Source organism: Rutidosis leptorrhynchoides, chromosome 2, assembly GCF_046630445.1.
Source record: "Rutidosis leptorrhynchoides isolate AG116_Rl617_1_P2 chromosome 2, CSIRO_AGI_Rlap_v1, whole genome shotgun sequence".
Lineage (NCBI taxonomy): Eukaryota > Viridiplantae > Streptophyta > Magnoliopsida > Asterales > Asteraceae > Rutidosis > Rutidosis leptorrhynchoides.
In genome coordinates this window covers 676,572,921-676,600,369 of record NC_092334.1, presented here as the reverse complement: position 1 = coordinate 676,600,369, position 27,449 = coordinate 676,572,921, and the positions used below count along the sequence as shown (strand labels likewise).

The 27,449-nt window shown below is 32.9% G+C and overlaps 2 protein-coding genes across 2 annotated transcripts; both read right to left on the bottom strand.

The window, feature by feature from the left end:
* Nucleotides 1-2,624: 2,624 nt before the first annotated feature.
* Nucleotides 2,625-3,161, bottom strand: LOC139890279 (uncharacterized). The gene has a single exon (XM_071873172.1). The coding sequence runs from the start codon at nucleotides 3,159-3,161 to the stop codon at nucleotides 2,625-2,627; it is 537 nt and encodes a 178-aa protein (XP_071729273.1).
* Nucleotides 3,162-19,050: 15,889 nt separating this feature from the next.
* Nucleotides 19,051-21,163, bottom strand: LOC139890278 (uncharacterized). The gene is made up of 3 exons (XM_071873170.1): nucleotides 20,225-21,163; nucleotides 19,891-20,143; nucleotides 19,051-19,817 (listed from the first exon to the last, which is right to left on the bottom strand). The coding sequence occupies exons 1-3, from the start codon at nucleotides 21,161-21,163 to the stop codon at nucleotides 19,051-19,053; spliced, it is 1,959 nt and encodes a 652-aa protein (XP_071729271.1).
* Nucleotides 21,164-27,449: the final 6,286 nt, after the last annotated feature.

Below are 27,449 nucleotides of genomic sequence, written 5' to 3'. Positions count from 1 at the left end.
GGTCAACGTCAATTGATGGGTCAAAATCGAATTTGATTACAATGATGGGTCAAAATCGAATTTGGTAATCGAATTCGGTCAAAGTCAAAATTGGTCAGCATTTTAACATGAATTTTAACTATAAATTTAAAGTGTTTGAATAAAATGAAAAATTTTAAACAATTAAGTTAAAGTATATGTTTATATTTATGATTTTATTCTATATTTACACATATAGTTTTTGAATTTAATATTTAATGCATAAAGTACAATCTGATTAATCTTCGATTAATTCCCGAATTGCAGATTAATCCTTCGAAAGTCCTGACCGATTAATCCCCGAATAGCGAATTTTACAACCTTTGACATAAGACAAGACAACACTGGATTCCAGATTAAAAAGAAAATCCATCTACTGGAGAAATGGAAGTGTTTTTTTTGCAAATTATTCTAGGTGACAACCTTTTACCCATTTTGAAATAGTTCATTAGGGCTTGCCAACTCTGGAGTAATTTGCAAAAAAAAAAAAAAAAAAAAAAAAAAATTGAAAGATTGGACACATCATCAAGCTAAAGATTAAGGTCACCTAAAACTATAACCATGTGTACTTTCTTTTAGTTTAGATGCAATCATCCGCATTTAGCAATTGGGTCGGATCAAGTAATTTTTTTTACTTAATTTGAGATAAAGTATCAATTTGGAAAACAGAGCCTATGCACATAGCATAATATGACATGTTTTGCATTAACTAAAAAGACTCATTTCGACACTATTCATATGTGACTCATGATCCAACCCTTACCAACTGACACTTGTTGACATCTAAAAATACCATGGATTACGTACCTGTTTTTGAACAGCCGATTATTCGAATCAGTTGATGGTATATGTTATTTGAATTGCTTGAGGCATAAATAATTCAAAAACTGCTATACCCTAATTGAATTAAGATTTATACTTTCCGATAGAAGAAAGAATTCAATAACGGTTGGACTTTCGTGATTTTCACAGTCGAATGAGCGTTTTTTTTTTCAAAAATCGTCGACGTTACCGTATTTCAATATTGGTTCATACTTTTCGATAGAAGAATCGATTGATTAAAGGTTAGATGTTCGTGATTTTCACACTCGATTGAGCTAGAATTTTCCAAAAGCGTTACGTTGGATAGTGAATCGGTTGAAGAACCGATTTAGGAATTTTTTTTTTGGACCCACATGGATTAACATGTAATTAGGATTTTTAATTCGGATTTAATTAGAAAATTGAACATAAGACTCCACATCATCAAGGGATTAGGATCTGACACGTCAGCAAAATTTTATTGATTTATAATATATTATAGATAGATTATAGATATAGATTATACATAAATTATAGATTATAAATTAGAGTAAATTATATTATAGACATATATTATAACTATGTATCTATAGTTAATATTAAAATCCTAGAATGATGATGTCATTATTAGGCTAATTCATTTGTTAAGAAAAAATTAAAAAGAAAAAAGAAAAAATCTAAGCATGGTGGGTGATGTCATTAATCTAAATAATTTTAAATTAAAATTAAATCTTATTAATTAATTGTCATTATTAAATCTTATTAATAATTATTTAAATTAAATAATTTTGAATTATTTTAATTAATTATTTTGAATTGAGTAAATCAATTCTAAATTTATATTTTCATTTACAATTTTAAAATTAAATGACAACCAATTATCTCTTATGATTGAATGTGGATTGTTTAAATATGCATTTTATGTGTTTGATGAAATGTTCAGCTGACGAGCTTTTTAGTCGAACTTTGTGGTTCCACTGGTCATTAAACTAAATGGCTTTAGTATTTACGTTCACTTAATACCTAAAACATATCATTAAACTATTTCGTTTAAACAAACTCGCGGTTTCACGGGTCATTTCACTAGTATTATATATATATGGAATAAAAAAGTAATAACTACATTAATTAATAGGGGTGATATTTTCAGAATCAAAATTTATTCTTCCACCATCATTTTGATGTTTTTATTTCAAAAATTCCACTTATTAGATTATAACAAGAAATTTAAGTAAGTAAATCATTAAGTGTATTTTATAGGTGGATATACTAAAAGCGGTGGTGTAAATATGAGTATGAGTAATAGTGATATATAAATCCATATATTACATACTCCCTAACTAATAACCAAAGTTAACTATTACTATATACAATGACAAACATTAAATACTACAAACTTTAAAAATGTTTTGGAGATTTTTAGCATACTTAGATATGCACCCATTTCACATTTTCCATATCTTCTAATGAATTAATTGAATGACAATCCTCCAAGAATACCCTGCTTGTATGGCAAAAACGTTTTCTTCTTCATCTCACTCGAATTCACACGGTTTGCATTATAATGAAGCTCATGAGCCGATACTCGTCCCCTTCTCTTCGACACCGATCCCGATTCACTCGAGTTCCTAGTCGAGTATTTCTTCAAAGGGTCTTTAGCCATTGCTCTTCCATCAGAAGCACTTCTAAATAAGAAAAAATCAATAAAAGTCCATCTTTTTTTTTTTTTTTTTTTTGAAAGGCAAGCCCCCAAAGTGTAGCAAGTGAGGATTGAACTTGGGTCCCTTTGGAACTTTCCAAGCATCCTACCACCAAGCCCCCAAAGTCCATCTTTTCGACCCGTTCTCTGAAGGATGAGCCGGAGAACATGGAGGTTTCGTATTCACCGTAATTGGTTGTTGTTCCCTACGATAATCCGAGGCTCCAAGTGGCGACAAAGATCTTGTCCTTCGACTTTTCGAAGAAGGCAATCGAGAAGAAGAAAACCCTCTCTCTCTTCCTCTTTCTCTCACTACCTTCCTCTCTTCTATAAGATCAACGGTCTTGATCAAGCCACCGTGGAATAAATCTTCCGCGGGGACTGGATTGTTATCGAATTGACAACTCACATCAAATGAAAATTCATCTTCAGATAAGTTCGTGGGTGTTTTTGGGACACCAGGTTTCTCCTCCCATGCAAACGGAACACTTGCAAGAGAAGTTTTCCGATCGTAATGGGAGGAGATCAGTAACTGGTCAAACCCACAGTACAACTCTGTTAGCCGAGTAGGGCTTGATGGAGCACTAGTGTACCCGTATGATGAATTGTTGAAGTCGAAATCGATGGGTGAAGCGATTTCCATGATGTTTGTTTGGGAAGAAAGTGATAATAACTGCCATTGAAGGTTGGTATAGTATATAAGCGATGAAGAAGTTGAACTGATGAAACGGGGGAGAAGGTTCATAGGAGCCAAATTATGTTGACTGCAAAATTAGAAAGGAGTCTTAAAAATATAAAAAAATGAAATAAATATTAAAAAATGTGATAAAATTGAAAGTCTACGTTGCCGTCTTGGTGTTTTAGCCTTTAGGAAGTGGCTTCGACAACCTTTCCTTTTGTTGTCGTTTGACAAACGTGGGTTCTACATCTAGTTTATTAATTATTATTTATATTATTTATTTTATAAACAAACACGTACGTTGTTATTGATTACATTTGTTGATAGATTAACAATACTGTCATACATCATTTGTTTTTTAGTGGTTAAGTTGCCAAGGTAATAAAATAACACATGTGTTTTAAAGTCTCATATTTTACTTCATAGAGAAAGAGGCTTATCATGTTTTATCAATAGTACTAAACATATTATCTGTTAATTTTGTACCATTTATTTTTATATCTAAATTTTGTTTTATAAATTAAAGAAATAAAAAAACTCTACATTACTATTATCATCTATTTATAAAAGTGAATTATTAATTTGAAATATTTAAATATGTAATAATGAACTATCAATATGAAACGAATTAAGTATATAGCATGATATACCTCTTATATTCAACTTATATATCTCTTCGTTCCACATTAATAGTCAACTATTCAATTTAAGATGTCCAAAATAATAGTCTTCTGTAAATAGATTAAAATAATAAGTTAAAGTTCAAATATATCCTTAAATCTTGCAATCAATATATATATATATATATATATATATATATATATATATATATATATATATATATATATATTAATCTATTTAAATAGAACTCATAGATTGACCTTCAATCTGCACAAATATTATAAAAAAATTTGATTTTTTTCCAATCTGCTCACAGACTGGAAAAAAATTAATTCTCAAAAAATGAATTCGGGGAATTTTTTTTTTTTCAAGAACTAAAATACTTTTCGAAAAATATTTTTTTTTTTTTTTAAATGAATTGAACCTAGATCTCCTTTAAAGATTTTTGAACCAGTCAACTAACCCTTTCTGGTTAGGGACATACCTAAGTATATTATTTAACACGTGAGCTACTTTTATTTAGCTATGTTGATTGGCTATTATCGGCTTGGCCCACTTAATCGTATATGTAAAGAATACACCACATAACAGACACACAAGATATGCAAGTTAATTAGAAGCTCCTATATTCTCCTCTCAAGAGCTTCAATTCCATGTTTATTTCACGTGATATTCAAGGCTACCGAGCAGAGGCGGAAGATAGTAGGGACAGGACGGGGCACCTGTCTCAGCCGGATTTAAAAAAGAAATAAAATTACACTAAATATTTTTTTTTTTACTAAAAATTAGGGTTTTATTAGTGTTTGTCCCTGCCGCCAATGAAAAATTTAATAAGTTTTTGTTGTCGCCTCATCTTTGATCTGGTTCAAATTCCACCACTGCTACCGATCAACATTGCACATGGTGAATAGGGATGGCAAAATGACCCGTACCCGATGGAGAAACCCGAAACCCGTTATAATTGGGCCGGGTCTGACCCGAGTCCGTCGGGTCATGGACCGGGTATGGGGATGGTTACAAAAAAAAATTCCGGGTTCGGGTATGGTTTTGGATGCAAATCCGTATACCCGACTCGTATACCCGACCCGCATACCCGTATACCCGACTCGAGGAATTTTAATAATAATTTTTATCTAAAATTTTAGTGTTAGTATTATATTGTTAATGTATGAAAGATTTATCTTATTTATTTTGAAAACGAGTATAATTTTATTCAATATAATTCATATACAAGTTTCGAGATGTGATATTTTATATACTTTATATATTTGAGTATTCTAGAAACTTTTAGATCAACTTTTTGTATGTGATATTTTATAATACTTTAAACATGAAGTAGTTAAGTTATTTTTTGATATTTTGATTTGTTAACTTTTTGGAAAATAGATACAGAATCACTAATCGGGTATACCCGTTTACCCGTGGGGAAACTCGAAACCCGATAGTATGTAAGTAAATGGGGACCCGACGGGGTTCGGGCTGGGTTTGGGGCGGGGTTTCTTAATCGAGTTCGGGTCCGGGATTACCCAAACCCGACCCAAACCCGATCCGATGCCATCCCTATGGTTAATCATGATGTGGGAGGCTGGGAGCGCGGAGCCTTTAAGAAATAGGCTCAGAGTACATTTGAGTATTTGACTTTGTAGAAACTTGAGAAACGAAACTAATAGCGTACAAGTTAAAGTGATTGCTCATGTTTTTTTTTTCATCAGGACTTGAGTTTTCAGACTTACTTTAAGATTGTATTTTCATAAGATTTTCTAATCATTATTAATACAACATTAGTTTCAGAGTCACTTAAGACTCACTGGCCGGAGGTACGCATGCCTGCACTATTTCATTTTGATGAGCATTCCTGGCCGGAGGTCCTTTACGAAGCAATCTCTTGGCTCTCGAGTAGAGGGAGAGACGATCTTATCTAGTCGCGGGTTCTATACCCGCGTGTGGAGTAGTGACTTCCTTCTAATCTAGGGTTTAAGAAATGATTGTCTACACTCCACCTATCTCATACCCTACATTCGTGAAATTGAGTATTGTTATTGTTGTTAAGACTCACTGGGTGCATTTGACCCTAGTGAAGTAGTGAGCATGGATCTAAACCATAATTTTTGGGCTTTTAAACTATTGAGACCATCATTTATCATAGTCACAGAACAAGTCCCAACCATTCTCTATTAATTATCCAGTTAATTTTTTTAAATCAACATTCATCCTTTATTTTAATAGCAGATTGAGATCACTCTAGGGGGACCAAACCACTGAGGACATCATCTCCTACAATTGAATAACCCACCCCCAATTGCTGCTCTGGAGAAAACCTGAATCAATCGTAATTTACGACACAAGGTTATTAATAAATATAAAAAGATAATATTAATAAGTTTTATTAACTTTTGATAGGTTTTTAGTAATGTTTAAACATAAGTTTTTTTATAAATGTAGTAGTATTTACTTTTAGGGTGTGTTCGATAGACTGTTATTGAGTTTTTTTATATATAATACAGAAATTAAATATTACTATCTTTTATATAAGGCTTTGTTCAAGCAATGTTTTTTTTTTTTTAGAAATGAAAGAGTTTGGATCGAAGGGAGAGAAACTTAAATATGTGTTTCCTAGTTATTTGGTGACTGGAATAGAAAGGAATGGAAGTAAAATTATATTGAATTATCCTTTCAAACTATCCTTCACATAAACTTTTTGCACATATAATTAAATCACTATGGGTGTGTTTGGATGAAACTAACTGGAGCTTCTAGCTGGAGCCGGAGCTTATGGACTAGAGCTGGAGCTTATTTTAAAAGCTGGTAGTTGGAGCTTATTATTTTTTATACTCCGTAAGTGTTTGGTAAATTAGCTGGAGGTTATTTTCCAGTTCACAAGCTCTACTTTTTTTTCATAAACTGCTACAAGTAGCTTATCCTTTAAGAGCTTATGATTTTCATAAGCTCTACTTTTTATGTCTACCAAACAAAGCTTATGACATGGAGCTTATTAAAATCATAAGCTCAAGCTCCTATAATAAGCTCCCATAAGCTCCAATAAGCTGGTGTGCCAAACACACCCTATGTGATTGAAGATTTAGAAGCATGCGAAATTTTTTGAAGACATTATTTGGCTTGCTTCCTAGTTATTATTATTATTATTATCATGTTTATATCATGCTAACAATCCTTTTTGTTATTTTTTTGAAGACATTATTTGGCTTGCTTCCTAGTTATTATCATGTTTATATCATGCTAACAATCCTTTTTGTTATTGCATAAAATGTAGTAAATTTTTAGTTCTAATCGGTGTATATAGATAATTCAGTTATCTATTATTATATAATATTATAGTTGAACAATTGACTTTTGGATGTTTGTTCATTTTTACGTTATCTTAATGATTGTATATGAATGTTTAGATATAACTACTTATTGTTTAGATAACGAAATCGTTAATGATTAATCCAAAGTTCAACTGACTGGTCTATAGCACGATAGCCCATGTCTGTCGCACGATAGAAAGACACTATCGGTCATCGGTCGATAGAGTTAAGTCGGTGTAAGAATTGTCAAAGTTGACTGACGCACGACAGTGTGAGTGTGTCGCACGACAAACACAATCTGTCAGCCGACAGACATCTAACAGTATATAAATAAGGGTTACGAGTTTCATTCAAAGGTTACATATTCATATTAAACCCTAGTTGTATCCTTTCAGTTCTTTTCGTTCCCACTTACACCCAACACAAGTATAACTTCTAGGCATCAATCTAATCTATTCCTTGGGTCTACATTTGATTTATTCAATCCTGCGAGTTAGATGTAATAGATTAGAAACTTTTTTTAGTGATTCCGCCTCTAGATAGAGTAATACGTTTGTAATTAAGATGAATATACATCCAATATTTTCAACTGTAGAACACCCAAACAAAGTCAGTAATCAATCCCTCTTTTTTATATCACATACACTTATTTTTTTTTATTTCATTCCTCTTCTTCTCATCCCTTTCAGTGAAAAACTATGGAACATAGTGTTAATGGTATGAACATAAGTTATCTAAAATCAAATCGTTATTATTTCAGTGACACCAATAAGCTGAAATTTTGACTTGCCCCTGTACGTCATCTAATATATTTTTGTACAACTAGATTATAAATTGTGATTTCGCAGGGTTATATATAAAAAAGACCTTAGTTAGTCACTTATATTTTGTACTGACATAGAGTAAGTATATTTTAATTTGATATTAATATACAAGTATACTTTATATGAATATTTTCCAACTGAATCACAACCGAACCAACAAACTACCACCAGATCAACAGACCACCACCGAACTAATTGAGCACCACCGTATCACCATCGGACCATCAAACCACCTATAGAGCACAACTAGACCACCGGAACACCACTAGGTCACCACCAAACCAACAGACCACCACCAGACCAACTGACCACCACCACCAGTAATACCAAATAGGTATCACGTCCGGGATACTATAGTTTTTAGATGCAAATGTAAGTTGGGTAAAAAAAAATTTGTTTGTTTATAGAGGTAACACTGGTTAATCTAAATTTGCATCTTTTGAAAAACAAAAATCACTTTATATTTTATTGTTTTGATCATAAAACAAAGATAATTATTGTTGCAATAGTTTAACTGTCACTATATCACAACCTTATAATTTATCCATTTTTGCTGAAGTGATAACAAATACAGAGTAATTATCATTATTACAAATTTACAACCAAAATGATTAAATAACATTAACGAAACACATCAAATTTACAAATTTACAACCATAATGATCTAACAAAATTGATGAATGATAACATATTTTATGAATGATATTATATTATATTTTTTTATTTCGTGTTTTACTTTTGATTTCTTATAGATTGTATTATGTATTATGTTTTCATTAATAATATCTGTTTTTATGAATTATATTAGTTTTTATGAATGATAAAAAATTTCTTATTAATGATAACAGTTTTTTTATTATGAAAAAAGTATTCAATGTTCATCCGAATGTTATCATTTGTCAGATGAATGTTATCAATCTGGTGAATAATATTCATTCTCGTTTTATATTATGACTTCTTATGAAAAAAGTGGTAAATATTCATCGAATTGATAGTTTTCTGATGAATGTTATAATCTTTTTGATAAATGTTACGAGTATAATATATATGATGGATGTTATTGTTAATTTGATGATATTTATTATCTTTTTTCGATTTCGATACGATCTATTCGATTTCTATACGATCTTTTCGATTCTCGTTTGTTTCAATATTTATTCTTGCTTTTGTTTATGATTACGTCTACAATTTGTGTTTTATTGAAGTAAAGATGTTATCATTCATTGAAAAAATTATTATCTAATGATTTGTGAAATTAATAATTAATTGGAAATTATAATTAGTAATTAACATGGTGATGGTGGTGGTGATGGTCAGAGGCGTCTTTGGAAAAGGACAAAAAAAGTGTGAAGACCCGGAAATTTCCGACCAAATTTAAACTTGATCTTTATATGTTTCCGACACGATAAGCAAAGTTTGTTAAGTTGAATCTCAAAGATTTTAAAATATGTTCATACATTCATTTAACCTCGACCAAATTCCAATGATTCACGAACCATTATATGAACGGATATGATTATATATGTATATGTGTATATATTATAACTTGAAAACGTTAACAAAGTATTAGACGTATAATACTTTACATGATCGTATTTGTTTCAAAATATATTTAAACTAATTATCGACGGAATTAAAAGATAATATCAAATGATTGAATTATCAGATACATTGAATTATGATTACGAATCTCTGTTGAGAGGTCCACATTGATTTGAGAAATCTTTCCATTTTAACAATATTCAGAAAATGGTAAAGTGACTTACAAGTAAGAACAAATTGTCAAGTTTCGAGAGTTAGACAAAGGTTAGTGGAAGATTGAATTTCATAATACTCGATTGATCTATTTTCAAATGTACGAAAACGCTTTTCGATATAATAGAACTTGATTATTTAAAATGTCTTTGATTAAATAAATGTAGGCTGGAATATTGATTGTTAAATATATAAAAAACTTGCAACTTGTAACATGTTCATTAAATATATATGTTTTCAAAATTAATTAAGTACACGATAGTAACACTCACTTAGTGATGCGATTGATATTTAAAACGTTAGTGCATAAATGAATTGTATATATTTAAGTTTTAAAGTATAAACGATACGTATTATAATATTTTCTAAACGAAATTTAAAACGAATTTTGAAATATAATTAGTTTTGAAAGACAAATATTATATCATTAGATAAATATTTCAAACATATATATTACGTATAAATTTACAATTCTATATATATATATATATATATATATATATATATATATATATATATATATATATATATATATATATATATATATATATATATATATATATATATATATATATATATATATATATATATTAACTTAGTCATAAAACGTCCCGATTTAAAATAATATATTTTGATAAACAACGAGCCACTGATTTATAGTAGCAAATGACCACAACGCTCAATTTTACAAGTTACATTTATTACAAACTAATTTATCGAAGAGTAAGTCTAATTATTGTTAAAGGTACACGTCGCGTAACATAAAGTGTTAATTTTCTAAGCGTACGAACGTGCGTTCGAGAAACCGGAACTGAGACTTTAGTCGAATAGCAACGTACACGTCTTTGGAACTAATTTTGCATGACAACTATGCACGTAATTATAATATATTATTTATTTAATTAAAGATTTAATATATATAATATTATTAAACGAGTGTCGGCAGCCCTTATTGGAGGAATGTGAGCTGGAGGAGACTGCCATGCGATCGCATGACTATGAGGAAGAAACCCCATGCGATTGCATGGGGTGTAATTATGGGAAAGTTGCTATAAATCCAACGAATTCGGTTCCAGTTCTCATTCTCAATTCTCTCGACTCTCTCTATGATATATACTTATTATTATTATTATTATTATTATTATTATTATTATTATTATTATTATTATTATTATTATTATTATTATTATTATTATTATTATTATTATTATTATTATATTATTATTATTATTATTAATATTATTATTAGTGAGTGTTATTATTAGTATTAGTATACATAAAATATTACGACGGAGTGCTGTCCAAGTGATTTAAAAACGGGTTTTATGAGCGGGATAGAGCTAAGGAAATTATGGGTTATAACTATGGAGGTGATGGGTATGGTTCATGGGTACGCTCGTGAGGTCAATTTGGTGTTTTTCATCTCCGTTGCGTCTACATACTTCCTGCAATATTGAATCTCAATATTGATACGTGAGCACTCATAACTTAACTTTTATATATTATTAGTGTATCCCTGAGTAGTGCTCGAGTAAATATGATTATGCATGCATGTATGTTTAATTTAGTCGTTAGATAGTTTTGATAAATCATAAGTTTGATACATATGCTACTGAGATAAGGTATAGGATATGCATGCCATTGGAAAGCTGGCGAAAAACTATAAACTTTTCATTTAGATATCGTATGGTTTTGATGAACGGATTAAAAGATATCGTCAATTGAATTATCTATAATTTTAAAAGTATTATTGTTAAAATGGTTATCGTTATCGTTATCGTTAATCGTTATCGTTATTATTATTCGTTATCGTTATCGTTATCGTCGTTATTATCGTTATTATTATTATTATTATTATTATTATTATTATTATTATTATTATTATTATTAAATAATCAATATTATTATTATTATTATTATTATTATTATTATTATTATTATTATTATTATTATTATTATTATTAAAATAATTAATATTTTTATCAAACTATCAATTTATTATTTTTATCGTCATTATTATTATTAAAAGTATCACTAGTATTAAACCCATCATTTTTATTAAAATTATCATTTTTAATAGAAATATCATTGTTATTATAAAATATCATTATTATTATCATTTTAGTATTATTATTATTTAAAATTATCATTTTGAATAGAAATATTATTTTTATATAAAATATTATTATTAGGATTAATATTAAAAAGTATTGCTATTATTAAGATTGTCATGATTAGAATTATCATTTTATTATAATCATTAGTAAATATAAATATTGTTATTTTTGTTAGTAGAATAATAATAATTATTATGTCAAAATAATACAACTTTCACTTATTATTGTTATTATCGATATTATTTTATCAAATAAATATGTGATAAAAAGATATTTTTACCACACGTAATATAATTACATTAATAATACATATCACTATATTTTTATGAAATTAAATGAACTTTATAAATTTTATTACTTAAGTTATATATAAAAGTATATTTTATTATATATAAATTTTTATATAAATTTTTATTAACAAATGATTTATATTATTTACTCTAATAAAATCCGATAAATATATTTAAAATGACTATTTAAGTTATATTATAAACAGGTATAGATTTTGTAAATCATTTTGGGTCAAATTGACTTTTGTTGACTTTTGCATATCGATCTCGAGCATTAGGATTGTGGTACACTATGACTTGACCTAAATTGTTAGACGGATATTGACCATTATATAAATATGTATATACTTAATATAGGTTCGTGAATCCGATGCCAACCTTGCACTTGTTCAATGCCATCATATGCATAATTACTACGAAATACAGTATTGTGAGTTTCATTTGCTCCCTTTTTAAATGCTTTTGCAATATATATTTTTGGGACTGAGAATACATGCGCTATTATAACTATTTTACGAAATAGACACAAGTAATTAAAACTACATTATATGGTTGAATGGATCGAAGCCGAATATGCCCCTTTTAGCCTGGTAATCTAAGAATTAGGGAACCGAGCCCCTAATTGACGCGAATCCTAAAGATAGATCTATTGGGCCTAACAAACTCCATCCGTTGTTGTGGATGCTTTAGTACTTCGAAATTTATCATGTCCGAAGGGAGTCCTGGAATGATGGGGATATTCTATATGCATCTTGTAAATGTCGATTATCAGGTGTTCAATCCATATGAATGATTTTTGTCTCTATGTATGTGACGTATATTTATGAGAAATGGAAATGAAAATCTTGTGGTCTATTAAAATGATGAAAATGATCGATTATGATAAACTAATGAACTCACCAACCTTTTGGTTGACACTTTTAAGCATGTTTATTCTCAGGTATTAAAGAAATATTCCGCTGTGCATTTGCTCATTTGAGAGATATTACTTGGAGTCATTCATGGCATATTTCAAAAGACGTTGCATTCGAGTCGTTGAGTTCATCAAGAATATTATTAAGTCATTATAGTTGGATATATTATGAAATGGTATGCATGCCGTCAACTTTCGATGTAATGAAAGTTTGTCTTTTTAAAAACGAATGCAATGTTTGTAAAATGTATCATATAGAGGTCAAGTACCTCGCAATGTAATCATATGTTATTGTATTCGTTCTTATGGATTAGGACGGGTCTTTACAAAAAGCAATCGTCGAGGGCCCAAAAATTTAGAAGGGTCCAAAATATTGAAAATATATATCGTTTTCTCAAATTAATTATGTAAATTAAGCTATGTTGAAGTGACCTTGAAGACGCTCTAAAAAATAACGGAAAATTAGATATTCTGCAAATGAACTATATATAGAGTTAAAGTTACTTGAAACGTTCTTTCCTAGTTAAGCTATGGGACCGCCCGATGTTTTGAAAATTGAAAAAGATGGATTGTTTTCCTAATGTAATAATTGCTTATCGAGTATTGTTGACTATTCCAGTAACTGTAGCATCTGCAAAACGAAGTTTTTCAAAACTGAAGTTGTTGAAGTCTTTTATTTGTGGTCTACCATGTCACAAGAAAGAATTAATGGATTGGCTTTGATAGCTATTCAAAATGATATATTAGAGTGCATTGACTATAAAGATCTGATCAATGACTTCGCTTTTAAAAATACTATGAGAGAAGTTTTATTTAAATAATCATTTGATTATAGTTAGACGACAAACATTTGAAAATAAAATACTTTGATATTGGTGTGTTGAGAACTTTTTTTGTATTAATTAATTTTATTATTATCATTTTTTTCTAAGAAAAAAAATTAATGTGTATAATAGTCCAATTTTATTTTTGTCCAGGCCTTCAAAATCGTTTAGTGGCCCGGTGATTAAGGATGACAATGTTCATTAGATCCGATGGACATTCACCCGATCCGATTCAGGAGAGACGGATATGGATGAATAATGAATATGGATATGGATATGGATATAAATGTATATTGGATCAATACGTAATCCATGGATTCACCCGACTTCATCGAATATATATATATATATATATATGGTTAACATAAGAAGAGTAAATTTCTGACATACGAATTCTTGATTCAAACCTTTTGTGTGATTATTGTAACCTTTTGTGTGATTAGTGGAAGGAAATTCACTAGGATTAGCGATGATGGATGCAAATTTAGCAAGATTGATAGATTTTTGGTCTCTGATAATTTCATAAACCTTTGGGATGATCTCTCGGTTATTGCGCTTGATCGACATCTTTCGGATCACTGTCCATTGATGCTACGGGATAAAGTGTTGACTATGGACCAAAGCCTTTCAAAGTTTTCGACGAATGGTTTAATCATGTTGAGATTGGGGATATTGTTGAGGAAGCTTGGAAACAACCGGTACATAGTTTGAAGTTGGATTGTCTTTTTAGGGATAAGCTCAAAAATGTGAAAAAGGCCTTAAGAGAGTGGAGTAATGGGAAATTCGGATGTCTTGATAAAGAGATTAATGATCTTAAAAAAGAAGTAATGGATTGGGAATTGAAGGCGGAGGTTCATCCGCTTAATGATTCGGATCGCGAAAAATGGCTAGATTGTAGACGACGTTGGGTTGATAAAGTGCGAGTTAAATCGAACATGTTGAAGCAAAAGGCGAAAATTAAATGGAATTTTGAGGGCGATGAAAATTCGAAATTCTTTCATGCCTCCATCAAACGGAAATATAACAAATGCAATTTTCGGGGTATTAATATTAATGGGGGTTGGGAGGAGGACCCGACCATTGTTAAAGAGGCGGTTTTTACTCATTTCCAAAATATTTTCTGCAGGAACGAAACTCACAGGCCCAACAGGCCCAGATTGCTGATTCCGAATGCTTGTAGGCCTGCTGGACAGTCGCGTGCATATGGGGCAGATTACACTCCTGCTGGGCCGAATTACCCTTCTGTTGGGCCTAATCCGTCGCCATCTGATGGGGTATGGGGTCTGCCACATCAGGATCTTGGGCAGCAGAGTGCTGAACCGATGCAAGCACATCAGAATAGATGTTTTCCTTTTTTAAAATCAGTGAGGCAGAAGCTTGTAAACTTGAGTCAAGATTTTGCGAGGAGGAAATTTGGGGTGCCATAAAAGAGTGTGCAAGTAACAAGGCTCCTGGTCCGGATGGTTTTAACATGCGCTTTTACAAAAAGTTTTGGGCCACGATTCGAGAAGACTTGGTTGAAGCGGTCAATTATTTTTGGCGGACAGGTGCCATTTCTCCGGGTTGCAATTCTTCTTTCATCACCTTGATTCCAAAGAAAACCGATCCTTCGAATCTTAATGAGTATAGACCAATTAGTCTAATCGGTAGTTTCTACAAAATTATTGCTAAGTTACTTTCCATGCGAATTCGAAAGGTGATCCCAAATTTGGTCGGGTTTGAGCAAAGTGCCTTCATTAAAGGAAGGAATATTATCGATGGGGTTTTGGTTGCCAATGAATCACTTGATTTTTTAAAGGGTAAATGATTGAAAAGTTTGGTTTTCAAAGTGGACTTCGAAAAGGCTTTTGATAGTCTGGATTGGGATTTTTTAGACGAAATGATGAGTATAATGGGGTTTGGTCAGAAATGGAGGAATTGGATCGCATCGTGTCTCAGATCTGCATCGGTTTCGGTCCTTGTGAACGGCTCACCGAAAAAAGAATTTAAACTCGGTCGCGGTGTAAGACAAGGGGACCCTTTATCTCCTTTCCTTTTTATTATTGCAGCGGAGGGGCTTAATTGGCTCGCTAAATCGGCAGTTGCAAACAATCTTTTTAAAGGGGTAGAAATTGGTGATGACAGGATCCCTTTATCACACTTGCAATACGCCGATGATACCATGTTTTTTGGTACTTGGAGCTTCGATAACATCGAGAATCTCATGAAATTATTGAAATGCTTCGAACTTAGTTCCGGTTTAAAAGTCAATTACAACAAGAGCAATCTTTTCGGGGTGGGTGTTGAGCAAAAAGAAGTTGAGGAAATGGCGAATAATTTTGGATGTAAGGTGGGATCCTTTCCGTTCACTTACCTTGGCCTACCAATTGGTGCGAATATGAGGAAATTCTCAAGTTGGAAACCGGTTGTCGAAAAATTTGAAAAAAGGTTATCGGATTGGAAAGCGCGTGCGATGTCTTTCGGTGGACGTTTAACTCTCGTTAATTCGGTTCTTAATAGTTTACCGTTGTATTACTTCTCGCTCTTCCGTGCTCCATCTTCCGTGCTTAAAAAACTTGAGTGTGTAAGATGTAATTTTTTTTGGGGCGGGTCGGGTGTCGAGAAAAAAATCTCTTGGGTTAAATGGGATACTGTTATTCGTCCTCGGGCGGATGGTGGGCTTAACTTGGGTTCTCTTAATTGTAAAAATTTAGCATTAATCGGCAAGTGGTGGTGGAGGTTTCTAACCAAAACTACTTCCTTGTGGGTTAATGTTATCAAAAGCATTTATGGGGGGTCGGGTCTTTTAAATTTGGGTGGGGTTAATACCTTTTCTTACACTAACACTACATGGAGCAACATTGTTAAAGCAGGGGTCGAGATCAACAACATAGGTGTGGAGTTCATCAAGTCTTTTTCAAAAGCGATTGGGAATGGAAGCAACACGGTTTTTTGGGAAGACACTTGGATCATGGACAAACCGCTAAAGGAGAATTTCAAAAGATTAGAGCGACTTGAATCGAACCCTATGGCGACGGTTGCGGAACGGGTAACATGGGTTGGGCAAAAACCGAGGTTTATGTGGGATTGGTCACGGATAGCTACGGGGAGAATAAAGGGGGAGTTGGACGACTTGGAAAAATTGCTTTCAACAATGAAAATGAATCCGGAAAAGGAAGACTCTTGGTGTTGGAATTTAAGCGGGTGTGGTAAGTTCTCTACACAAAAGTTAACAACAATTCTAATGTCAAAAGTTTATCCTTCAAGTGCGAATCCTATGAAGACCATGCAAAATAATCTTGTACCAAAAAAAGTGAGCGTGTTTGTATGGAGGGCTAAGCGGGAAAGATTGCCCGCTTTAGTCTAATTAGATAAAAGGGGTATTGACCTTAACTCCATTCGTTGTCCTCTTTGCTATGAAGACTTGGAATCGGTCAAACATTCCTTACTTGAGTGTGAACATGCTAACATTATATGGCGGAAAGTCCTTGAATGGTGGGGGTTCGGTTTGGTCAATCTTTCTTTTGGGAGCCTCCTTCGCGGTTTGTGTCCACTTCAATGTTCCGAAATGGGTAACAAGATTTGGCAAGCAGTTGAATGGACGTGTTGTTATCTTATTTGGAAGAATAGAAACCAAAAAGTGTTCAAAAATTCATCTTGGTCACTTCCAAGTGCGCTTAGTGAGATACAAGTCAAGAGCTATGAATGGATTACGAAGCGGTGCAAAGATAGAAACATCGAATGGCATGATTGGTTACACAATCCACAAATGGTTCTTAATTGATGTAATGTGCGTTATTTCTAGTGCGTTTTCATTATTGAGTTAGGCGTAGGATTCCTCCTCGGTATCTCTACGTCTCATGTGTAAAAACATTGTAATTATTTTATCTTGTGTAATAATATTTGCTTTTCAAACAAAAAAAAAATGTAATTACTATAATAACTTATTTACTGTCTACCTTTTTTTTTATATTTTATGCAAATATATGGAAATAATTTGTAGTCATTTGAAAAACTATGTAATACAACTACTTTATGACTTATGATCCAAACCAATATTTATATATGTACGTTTTAATATAGAAAAAATTACGCCATTGGTCACTTATGTTTACTCAAAATTTCAATGTAGCCACTAATGTTTTATTTGAACGTGGTTGGTCACTCAAGTTTTCAAATCGGTCACCTATGGTCACTGTTCCTACCTGCTGTTACAAAAGAGCCGTTAGGACCCTCACATGTTATACACGTGAGGGTATAATCGTCCACACATATGTTAATTGCTTATAAAATGTGAAGTCTGGCAACCACACTTGTTTATACGAACCCTAATTCATTCTCTCTAATTCAAGCAAGCTACAAGAACCCTAATTCAATCTCTCTAACACCCCATCTTATTCTTAATGGCCGATTGTTTGTGTGGAGCACGAGGAGTAAAGATTACAGCTTGGACCGACAAAAACCCTGATAGAAGGTATTATGCGTGCCCCTCAAAGGTAATTTTCACAACCCTAATTGTGCAATTGGCAACTGTAATTGAATTTTTCTTTTATTTATTTATTTATTTATTTTTTTTTGCAGAAATGCAAGCGTAACTTCATTGAGTTGTATGATCCACCTATGTGTGATCGAGCAGTTGCAATCATACCCGGATTATTGAGGTCAATTAACAAACAGAGAAGTGAAGTTAAGAAGTTGAAGTTGATTATAAGTGGGTTAAGTTTGATTTGTATTATTTTGTTGTTAAAGTTGTATGTTTGATTTCTATTGAAGAACCATTTTGTATCAACTATGGTGTAGTTGTAACCTTCTGTTTCTAGTTATGTATTCGGAAGTATGTTATTGCAATGAAATGGTATGTTGTAACATTTTGTTTCAAGTAGTTTAAATGTTGTAACATTTTTCTTTGATGAATGGTATGTTGAAGAACCATTTTGTATCAATTATGGTATGAACTTGGTATGAACTGGTATGTAAACTGGTTCTGATGCAATTACCAAATACAACAACATAAAGACAACATAAACTGACCAATTATTCATACATAAACCAAAAGAGAGCATACATACATTGTTCATACATCATCAACCAAAAGAGAGCCCCAAAACATAACATACAATTGACACATTGTTTAATTGACCAAAAGACAACATCAACAAAGGAGAGCCCCTAATAAACAAACAGAGTTAAACAAGGTGTCAATTGCTTATGATTTCCTCTTATTAAGCCTTGGATTTCTTGTTAGTCCCACTTCCACTTGCTGCTGATTTCCTCTTCTTACCTCCAACACTTCCTTCATTAGTGCAACTCCTCTGATTATGCCCAAATTCTCTACATTTTCCACATCTTGAACTCTTACCTTTCTTTGACAATTTCCCTCCTTTATTCAAGCTTTCTTCTTCATTCACACTCTTCCTTCTGTTCTTTTTGGGTCTACCAGCTGTAGCAACCTTCAAAGGTGGTAGAAGTTGACTTGGTACTTGAGACTTGGACCAGTGTGCTCGACCATGGATTGGGTTAATGTGGAAATTGTATGTCATTTTCCATGTAGCTAACCAGTGAACTTTATGCACCCATGATTCCAAGGGACCAACTTTTGAACCATTGAATGCCATGTTATTAAGTACAACAACTACATGCTTACATGGCATTCCAGTAAGCTCCCATTTCCTACAACCACACACTTTCTGTTCCATGTCAACCACACATTGATCATTGTGTGGACCATTTACTTGGTATTTATGACCTCCATTAAACATCAAAGTATACTTACTAGCTTCCTTTTTAATCCCTTCAAATACTTTAGTGGCAGATGGAGTTAAAGGTCCTTGACATTTGTCAATGTGATTGAGCACATTGACAATTCTTTTCATTAAATACTCCCTTATAAACTCTAAGGCTGTTATAATGGGTTTATCCCTTCCATCAACTAACCACCTATTCAGAATTTCACACATATTGTTCAATAGCACATCAGTTATTGCCCTACCTGCCAATTTCACACATATTATTAACAATTGTTTAAATACACAACATAATTAGCATACCATTCATTTACTTACCTGTAAAATGACTCCTTGTCCAGTGATGAGCACCAATATCAGCTAGATACTTGTGACAACCAGCATTAAACTCCTTCAATGCCTCCATACATCTTTCAAACTCAGGAACAGTGGTTGCAGTTGCACACCTCCAAAGATATTGTTTAAATGCTAATCCATTCCACTTATTGCTCTTTAAATTTTCATGTATATGTCTCAAGTAATATCTATGCTCTGCACTTGGGAAGATTTTATCAACTGCTCCAATTAAACCCTGACAGTATAAATAAATACACATTATTGATAAATACACAGTATAAAAATTTAATTAAGAAAATTATAAGGAAACTCATACCTTCTGTCTGTCACTTATAAATGTGTAATTGGAACGACTGTCAAGATCTAGATCCTCTCCCAAATTTTCTAAAAACCACTTCCATGAATTAAAGTTCTCAGCTTCTACAATGGCATAAGCTACTGGGTATATGCCATTATTTGAATCCATCCCAACCGCAGTTAACACTTGCCCTCTTGCTGGTTCTTTCATGAAACAACCATCTAACCCAATAAGATCCCTCCCCAATGCTCTAAACCCTCTCTTCAGTGCTCCCAAACAAATGTACACACGTTTAAAAACCCTAATTCTTGAATTTGAATTAGAGGGTTCAGTTACCACCTTGGTTCTTGTGCCTGGATTACACTTGACAAGTTCTTCCAGGTAATCTCTTAACAGGCTATACTGACTGTGATAATCCCCTTCAAGATTTTTAGTTGCTTTCTTCAATGCCCTGTATGCCTTCATTCTTGAGATATTCACATCTAGTTTTGATTCATATTGATGCTTAACTGCTTTTGTTGGTATTCTAGGATTTGTAGCCAGTTGGTCTTGAAGCTGTGAAGCAATGAATTCATATGTACATTGCTTAATATCTCTTGAATTAAGACATTTGTGCTCTTCCTTGTAGGTTCTTACTTGCCAGGTTTCAGAATTGTTGACTTTGAAAATGTGTAAAAGCCATGGACACTTACCACTTGCTACTCTTTTTTTATATCCCCCTTCTTGTCTTATTGTTTTTCTTTTCTCCACTTTTCTATTTTTACCCTTGCCTTTATTGGTTTTCACTCCCTTTTCTTTACTTACACCTACCTCCTTTATTGGCCCACTGTTAACATGTGAATGTTGACTACAACCATGTGCTTCTTTACTAGTACTCCCATCTATATTTAAACCTTGTGATTGTTGACTGGGATCAATACCACCTTTGAGTTCTTTTCCTTCAAATATTGGGATCATTCCATTGCATATAGCTCTTAACCTCTTCTTGTCATTACTATATGTAACGACCCGCACTTTTTCGATCGTTCTATACTTATAAGATTAATATTTACATAAATTAAACCTTACCAACATGATAAGCAATCCAAATTGTCGAGACTTATGTTTTTCGAAAAGAGTTTTACACAACGTTTGACCGTCTAGTTTGACCGATGATATCACGAACTATACAATATATGATAATTATACGTTTGTGTATATATATGTATATATACATATTTAACATGACCTAAGAATGTTTTAATATCTCATTTTGTATTAATAACAATAAGTTATAAGTATATTTTGAAACTACTAACTTAAGTTTTCAAAACGATAACCATACGTAACGTTATTTGACTTAAATACTTATGACCTATAATGTTTATACATATATCGTATAAGTAATGTATTTAATCACTTTTAAAGACTTAAATACATAAAACAATATACGTATATTTACAAAAGATAACTATATTTGAATCCTCGTTCCGTTTTCTCAAAGATTTCTATACGTATACCTAGGGTATATGTACCCGTATCATACGCAGCTTCTAGATGTATTTACTATTGGTATATACCAATAAAAATCTGCTCCTTAGCAGCCTTAAATGATTAAGAAACATGTGGAATCAACCATTTGTCAAGTAGCATGAATTATTTAGCAAGAAAACAAAGTTAGGTATCTTTTTTTTCCTTTATAACCTAAAAACGTTTTTATGCATGCACACCATTTCTTCACCCCATTTTCTCATACTTACACTTCCATTTCTCTCTCAAAATACTTTTAACTTCATACTTGATCATCTCCAAGCATTTTCCCCATCATTTAGCTTCAAAAACAACACTTAAACCTCATAAGAAAACCTTACAAAAACACTTCAAGAAATCCTTCCAAGAACACCAACTTACTTCCAATCTTTCATCCACTTCCATCACCCTTTTGGTTCTAGGTTCTTACTCCTCTTTTACAACAACCTTGTCCAAGGAACTTGAGGTAGAATCTATGTTCATAACCTTATTCGATTCATATATATATAGCTATCTTATTTTGTGGTATAAAATTTTAACAACAAGAACATAGTTTGAATGTTTTCAAACTTGTTTGCAAACTAAATAGATCCTTCTAACTTAACTTTTAAAATATTCCAAGACCTATAATATAACTTAAATATATGCTAATTTAACAAGGTATAACTTGGTTTTTCAAAGATTATCTTAAAAACTGTTTTTACGACGTCGGAGTGCCACCGGGGGCTGTTTTGGGTTGGATAATTAAAAACCATCTTAAACTTTGAATTGGAGGTTTATTTTCTGGAAAAATTATTTTTACTATGAATATGATAACACATAAAAATTTCATGATTTAACTCAAAGTATAAGTATTTTTAGAAAAATAATCATTTGAGGTTGTTTACATGATGGAAAATGATTAACTTCATAAGTTTCACTAAAGTTTGACCTATGCCGTGTGATTTTGAATACAAACTAAGGTATTTACAGTTCATAGTCTTAAAGAGGGACTCGATCCAAGGAGATGGCAAGCTGAATCAACGAAAACGGAGTTGTAACGAAGAAACTATGACCGAAACAAAATCGGATATCCAAGACTAGTTTAGCCACGAAAATAATTGGAAAAAAATTAAATAAATCACATCTTTTTAAGTTAACATGATATTTTATATATATGTACTTATAATTCAATTTTATATGGTTCAGGATCACCCGTAAACAACACGAGAAGATTAATCATAAGATCCCATGATTGTACGCAACACGTCATTTGACAACACCGGTACTTTATGTACGCAACACGTCATTTGACAACACCGGTACCATGGGTCAAGATTAATCTCGACCAATACATATACGATGGGGTTTTATTTATTTCGTTGGGGGTTTTATTTATTTCATTGCGGGTATATTAAACATCTAAAAATGAACCATTAAAATTGAATTACTAACAACGAACTGCTAACTACGGACTAAGGAATTATTCAAAGTATTAAAAGTATAACAAGTATATATATGTGACGTTTGTTTAAAAAGAAAAGGTATTGATATATTATATATGGATAGGTTCGTGATATCAACCGGAGACCAAGTCAAATTATATATATATCTTCAAGACGAAAGTGAGTATATAGTCCCACTTTTAAACTCTAAATATTTCGGGATGAGAATACATGTATTTTATGTTTTACATTATGGACACAAGTAACTGAAAAATATATTCTACGTTGAGTTGTACCACTGGCATACTTCCCTGTAGCTTGGTAACTAATATTTACAGCGGTATTGTAAACGCGAATCCTGTTGATAGATCTATCGGGCCTGACAACCCCAACCGGACTGGACGACCAGTATTCAACGGTTGCACAGTACTTCGTTTTGTGACTACACTTGGTACGGTGTAGTAAGATTTCATATTAAAGGGAATATGCGACGTGATTGAATGTTAAGTATGGTTACCAAGTGCTCAACCACTTAGAATATTTTTATTAAACTGTTTATATACGAAATCTTGTGGTCTATATATATATATATTGCTGCCGGCATTAAACCTATATCTCACCAACTTTATGTTGACCTTTTAAAACATGTCTATTCTCAGGTGATTACTAAAGCTTCCGCTGCATTATGTTGAATTTGAGCAGGATCTTGCGTACGCATATTTGTGTCAAAAATAAAACTGCATACCCAAGGATTTGTGTTGTAAAATATGCTCGAAATCGTGTTGTTATCATTATATGTAAAGTTTGTAAGTCGAAGATTATCGCTAAACGATAATCATCTTTTTATTGTCTAAAGCTTGTAACAAAAATAATGGTTATGGTTTGTAATGTATAATATATGCAGTTTCTCTTTTAAAAATGTCGCATATAGAGGTCAATACCTCGCAATGAAATCATACGTTATCTAACACGTTCTTATAGTTAAGGACGGGTTATGACATGTGGTATCAGAGCGGTGGTCTTAGCGAACCAGGTTTGCATTAGTGTGTCTAACTGATAAGTCGTTAGGATACATTAGTAAGTCTGGACTTTGACCGGGTCTGATTTAAAAACCATTGCTTATCATTGTTGGTTAAAATTTATATGTAAATATTATGTAGTACTAATGGGTTAGTTGTTGTGTGATAGATGTCGGGCTCAAAACTTGTCATCACGTTCAGCGACTCCGAACCAGAATCTTCAGATGGTGTTCCAGTCATTAACCTATCCGATGACGAAAATAATATCTTTGGGGAAGACTCACAAATTCCGGATGAACCGACTATAGAGAACCCGGAAAGTGAACCCGAGGAGGAAAGTGAACCCGAGGAGGAAAGTGAACCCGAGGAGGAAAGTGAACCCGAGGAGGAAAGTGAACCCGAGGAGGAAAGTGAACCCGAGGAAGAAATACAGGAAATTACAAAAGACGAGTTCGAACTAGGAAAGAAACGAAAGGCTAATGAATTAGAAAATTCAAATCCCGAGTTTAGTAAGGATGATGTGGCACCAACTCCACTAGACACTACCACCCCTATTCCCGCTATTCCTATTCGTTCTATCCCAGCATCCAGTTCTTCAGCCCCACAGCCAAAATATAGGCAGACAGCCAGGATAAGCGTTAAGCGATTCTTTGAACCTAAACGTCCTAGAAAATAGACCAAACGATGCGCTGCCGTATTAAACCATGGGATCATATAATGTTTTGTATAATATTATTAGTGTGGTTTGCTTAATGTTCGATATAAGATAAGCATATGTAAAATAGTGAAGTGTGAAATGCAATAATTTTCCATGGTTAAGTATTATTTAGATGGTAGTAATTGATTCTGTACTAAGCTATTAAGTATGGACATTAACGGGTAGGTACTACCCTAGATATAATTATAAAACGCTAATAAGAAGAAAAGGCTTTTATAATAATACCTGGTTCATATTATTAATAAGCTATAATGTACTGTAAATATACACTACATCTATAATATTCCATGTGAATAATCATTTTCTTTTCATTCTTATAGAAGAATATGGCGCGATTGAACCGAATGACGGAACAAGAAATCCAGGAACTCATCAATCAGCGAGTGAACGACAGAATGTTATGGGTCGAGGCTGCAAGAGGTGCTGCAGTTAACCCAAATCCTCGTGTGGGGTGCACTTACAAAACTTTTCAAGCTTGCAAGCCCTCATCATTCAGTGGAACAGAAGGACCGATCGGTTTAACCCGGTGGATAGAAAAGATGGAGACTGTGTTTAAAATCAGTGGTTGTGTTGAAAAGGACATGACCAAGTATGCATCGTGCACTTTACAAGATAGTGCACTCACGTGGTGGAAAAATTATGTGAAGGCTGTAGGAGGAGATGTAGCTTATGATACTCCGTGGGAAGAATTCAAAACAATGTTAATCAACGAATATTGTCCAAGGAACGAGGTTAGGAAGTTGGAAGATGAGTTACGAAGTCTGAAGGTTATTGGTACTGAAATCACCAACTACAATCAGCGATTCATGGAATTAGTTTTGCTATGTCCTGAATTGGTTCCAACCGAAGAACGGAAGATTGAAATGTACAAAGATGGTTTGCCCAAAAAGGTCAAGGCAAACGTTACAGCATCGAAACCTAAGACAATTCATGAAGCTATAACCATGGCAAACGAGCTAATGGATCAGGTCATCATGGATAAGAAAGCATCCAATACTGATGTGAAGGTATCAGGTAACAAAAGAAAGTGGAATGGAAATTATGATCGAGGTAACCAACAACAATCTTTTAAGAAACAAGAAACCATACAAGGTGCAGGTAGTGGTTCAAGCTTTGGTTACAAAGGACAAAATCCTTTATGCAACCGATGCCACAAACATCACTCTGGCTACTGTAATATGGTATGCAACAAATGTAATCGAAAGGGTCATCTTGCTGAAGATTGTAGGGCTCTCGTTACAAATACAAATGATACCAAGACTCCTGCCACCAATGCAAATAAAACTGCTTTGGCTACCATTACTTGTTATGGGTGTGGAAAACAAGGTCACTATAAGAGCCAGTGTCCGAATCCAGAGAAGAATAATGGATCTGCACGTGGAAGAGCATTTGTTATTAATGCTAGAGAGGCGTGTGAAGACCCGGAGCTTGTTACGGGTACGTTTACCATTAATAACTTATCCGCATCTATTATATTTGATACTGGTGCCGATAGAAGTTACGTGAGTAGAGGCTTTTACGCTAAATTGAATTGTTCATCATTACCTCTAGATGCTAAGTACATGATTGAGTTAGCTAATGGTAAACTAATTAAAGCCGATAAAATTTGCCGTGATTGTAAAATAAATTTAGCCGGAGAAACATTTAAAATTGACTTAATACCCGTAGAATTAGGAAGTTTTGATGTAATAGTCGGCATGGACTGGATGTCCAAAGTAGGAGCTGAAGTTGTGTGTGCCATGAAGGCAATTCGCATTCCTTGTAAGGATAGAATGCCGGTGATGATTTATGGAGAGAAGGGTAACTCAAAGCTAAAACTCATTAGTTATTTGAAAGCTCAAAAGTGCTTGAAGAAAGGGTGCTATGCTATCTTAGCACATGTTAATAAAGTCGAAAAGAAAGAAAAAGAGAAGTGCATCAACGACGTGCCTGTGGCAAGAGATTTTCCTGAAGTTTTTCCGGAAGAGTTGCCGGGATTACCTCCATTTAGATCTGTAGAATTTCAAATAGATTTAGTACCAGGAGCCGCACCAGTGGCTCGTGCTCCATATAGACTTGCACCGTCCGAGTTAAAAGAACTTCAGAGTCAGTTAAAAGAATTACTGGATCGTGGATTCATACGACCAAGTACTTCACCGTGGGGAGCTCCAATTTTATTCGTCAAGAAGAAAGACGGATCTTTCCGAATGTGTATAGATTATCGTGAATTAAATAAGTTAACTATCAAGAATCGGTATCCACTACCGAGAATTGACGACTTATTTGATCAACTCCAAGGATCATGTGTGTACTCGAAAATTGACCTAAGATCGGGCTATCATCAATTACGTGTCAAAGAAGAAGATATACCGAAAACTGCTTTTCGGACACGCTACGGTCATTACGAATTTTTGGTCATGCCGTTTGGATTGACGAATGCGCCAGCTGTATTCATGGACCTCATGAATCGAGTTTGTAGTCCATATTTAGATAAGTTTGTTATCGTTTTCATTGATGATATTCTTATCTATTCCAAGAGTGAGCAAGAGCATGAGCAGCATTTAAGGTTGATATTAGAGTTGTTGAGAAAAGAA

Coding starts and splice junctions, on each gene's coding strand:
- LOC139890279 (XM_071873172.1), bottom strand. CDS start 3,161: ATGGAAATCGCTTCACCCATCGATTTCGACTTCAACAATTCATCATAC.
- LOC139890278 (XM_071873170.1), bottom strand. CDS start 21,163: ATGATCCCAATATTTGAAGGAAAAGAACTCAAAGGTGGTATTGATCCC. Junction 20,144..20,224: donor TTATAAGTGACAGACAGAAG/GTATGAGTTTCC, acceptor TTATACTGTCAG/GGTTTAATTGGAGCAGTTGA. Junction 19,818..19,890: donor GACAAGGAGTCATTTTACAG/GTAAGTAAATGA, acceptor TGAAATTGGCAG/GTAGGGCAATAACTGATGTG.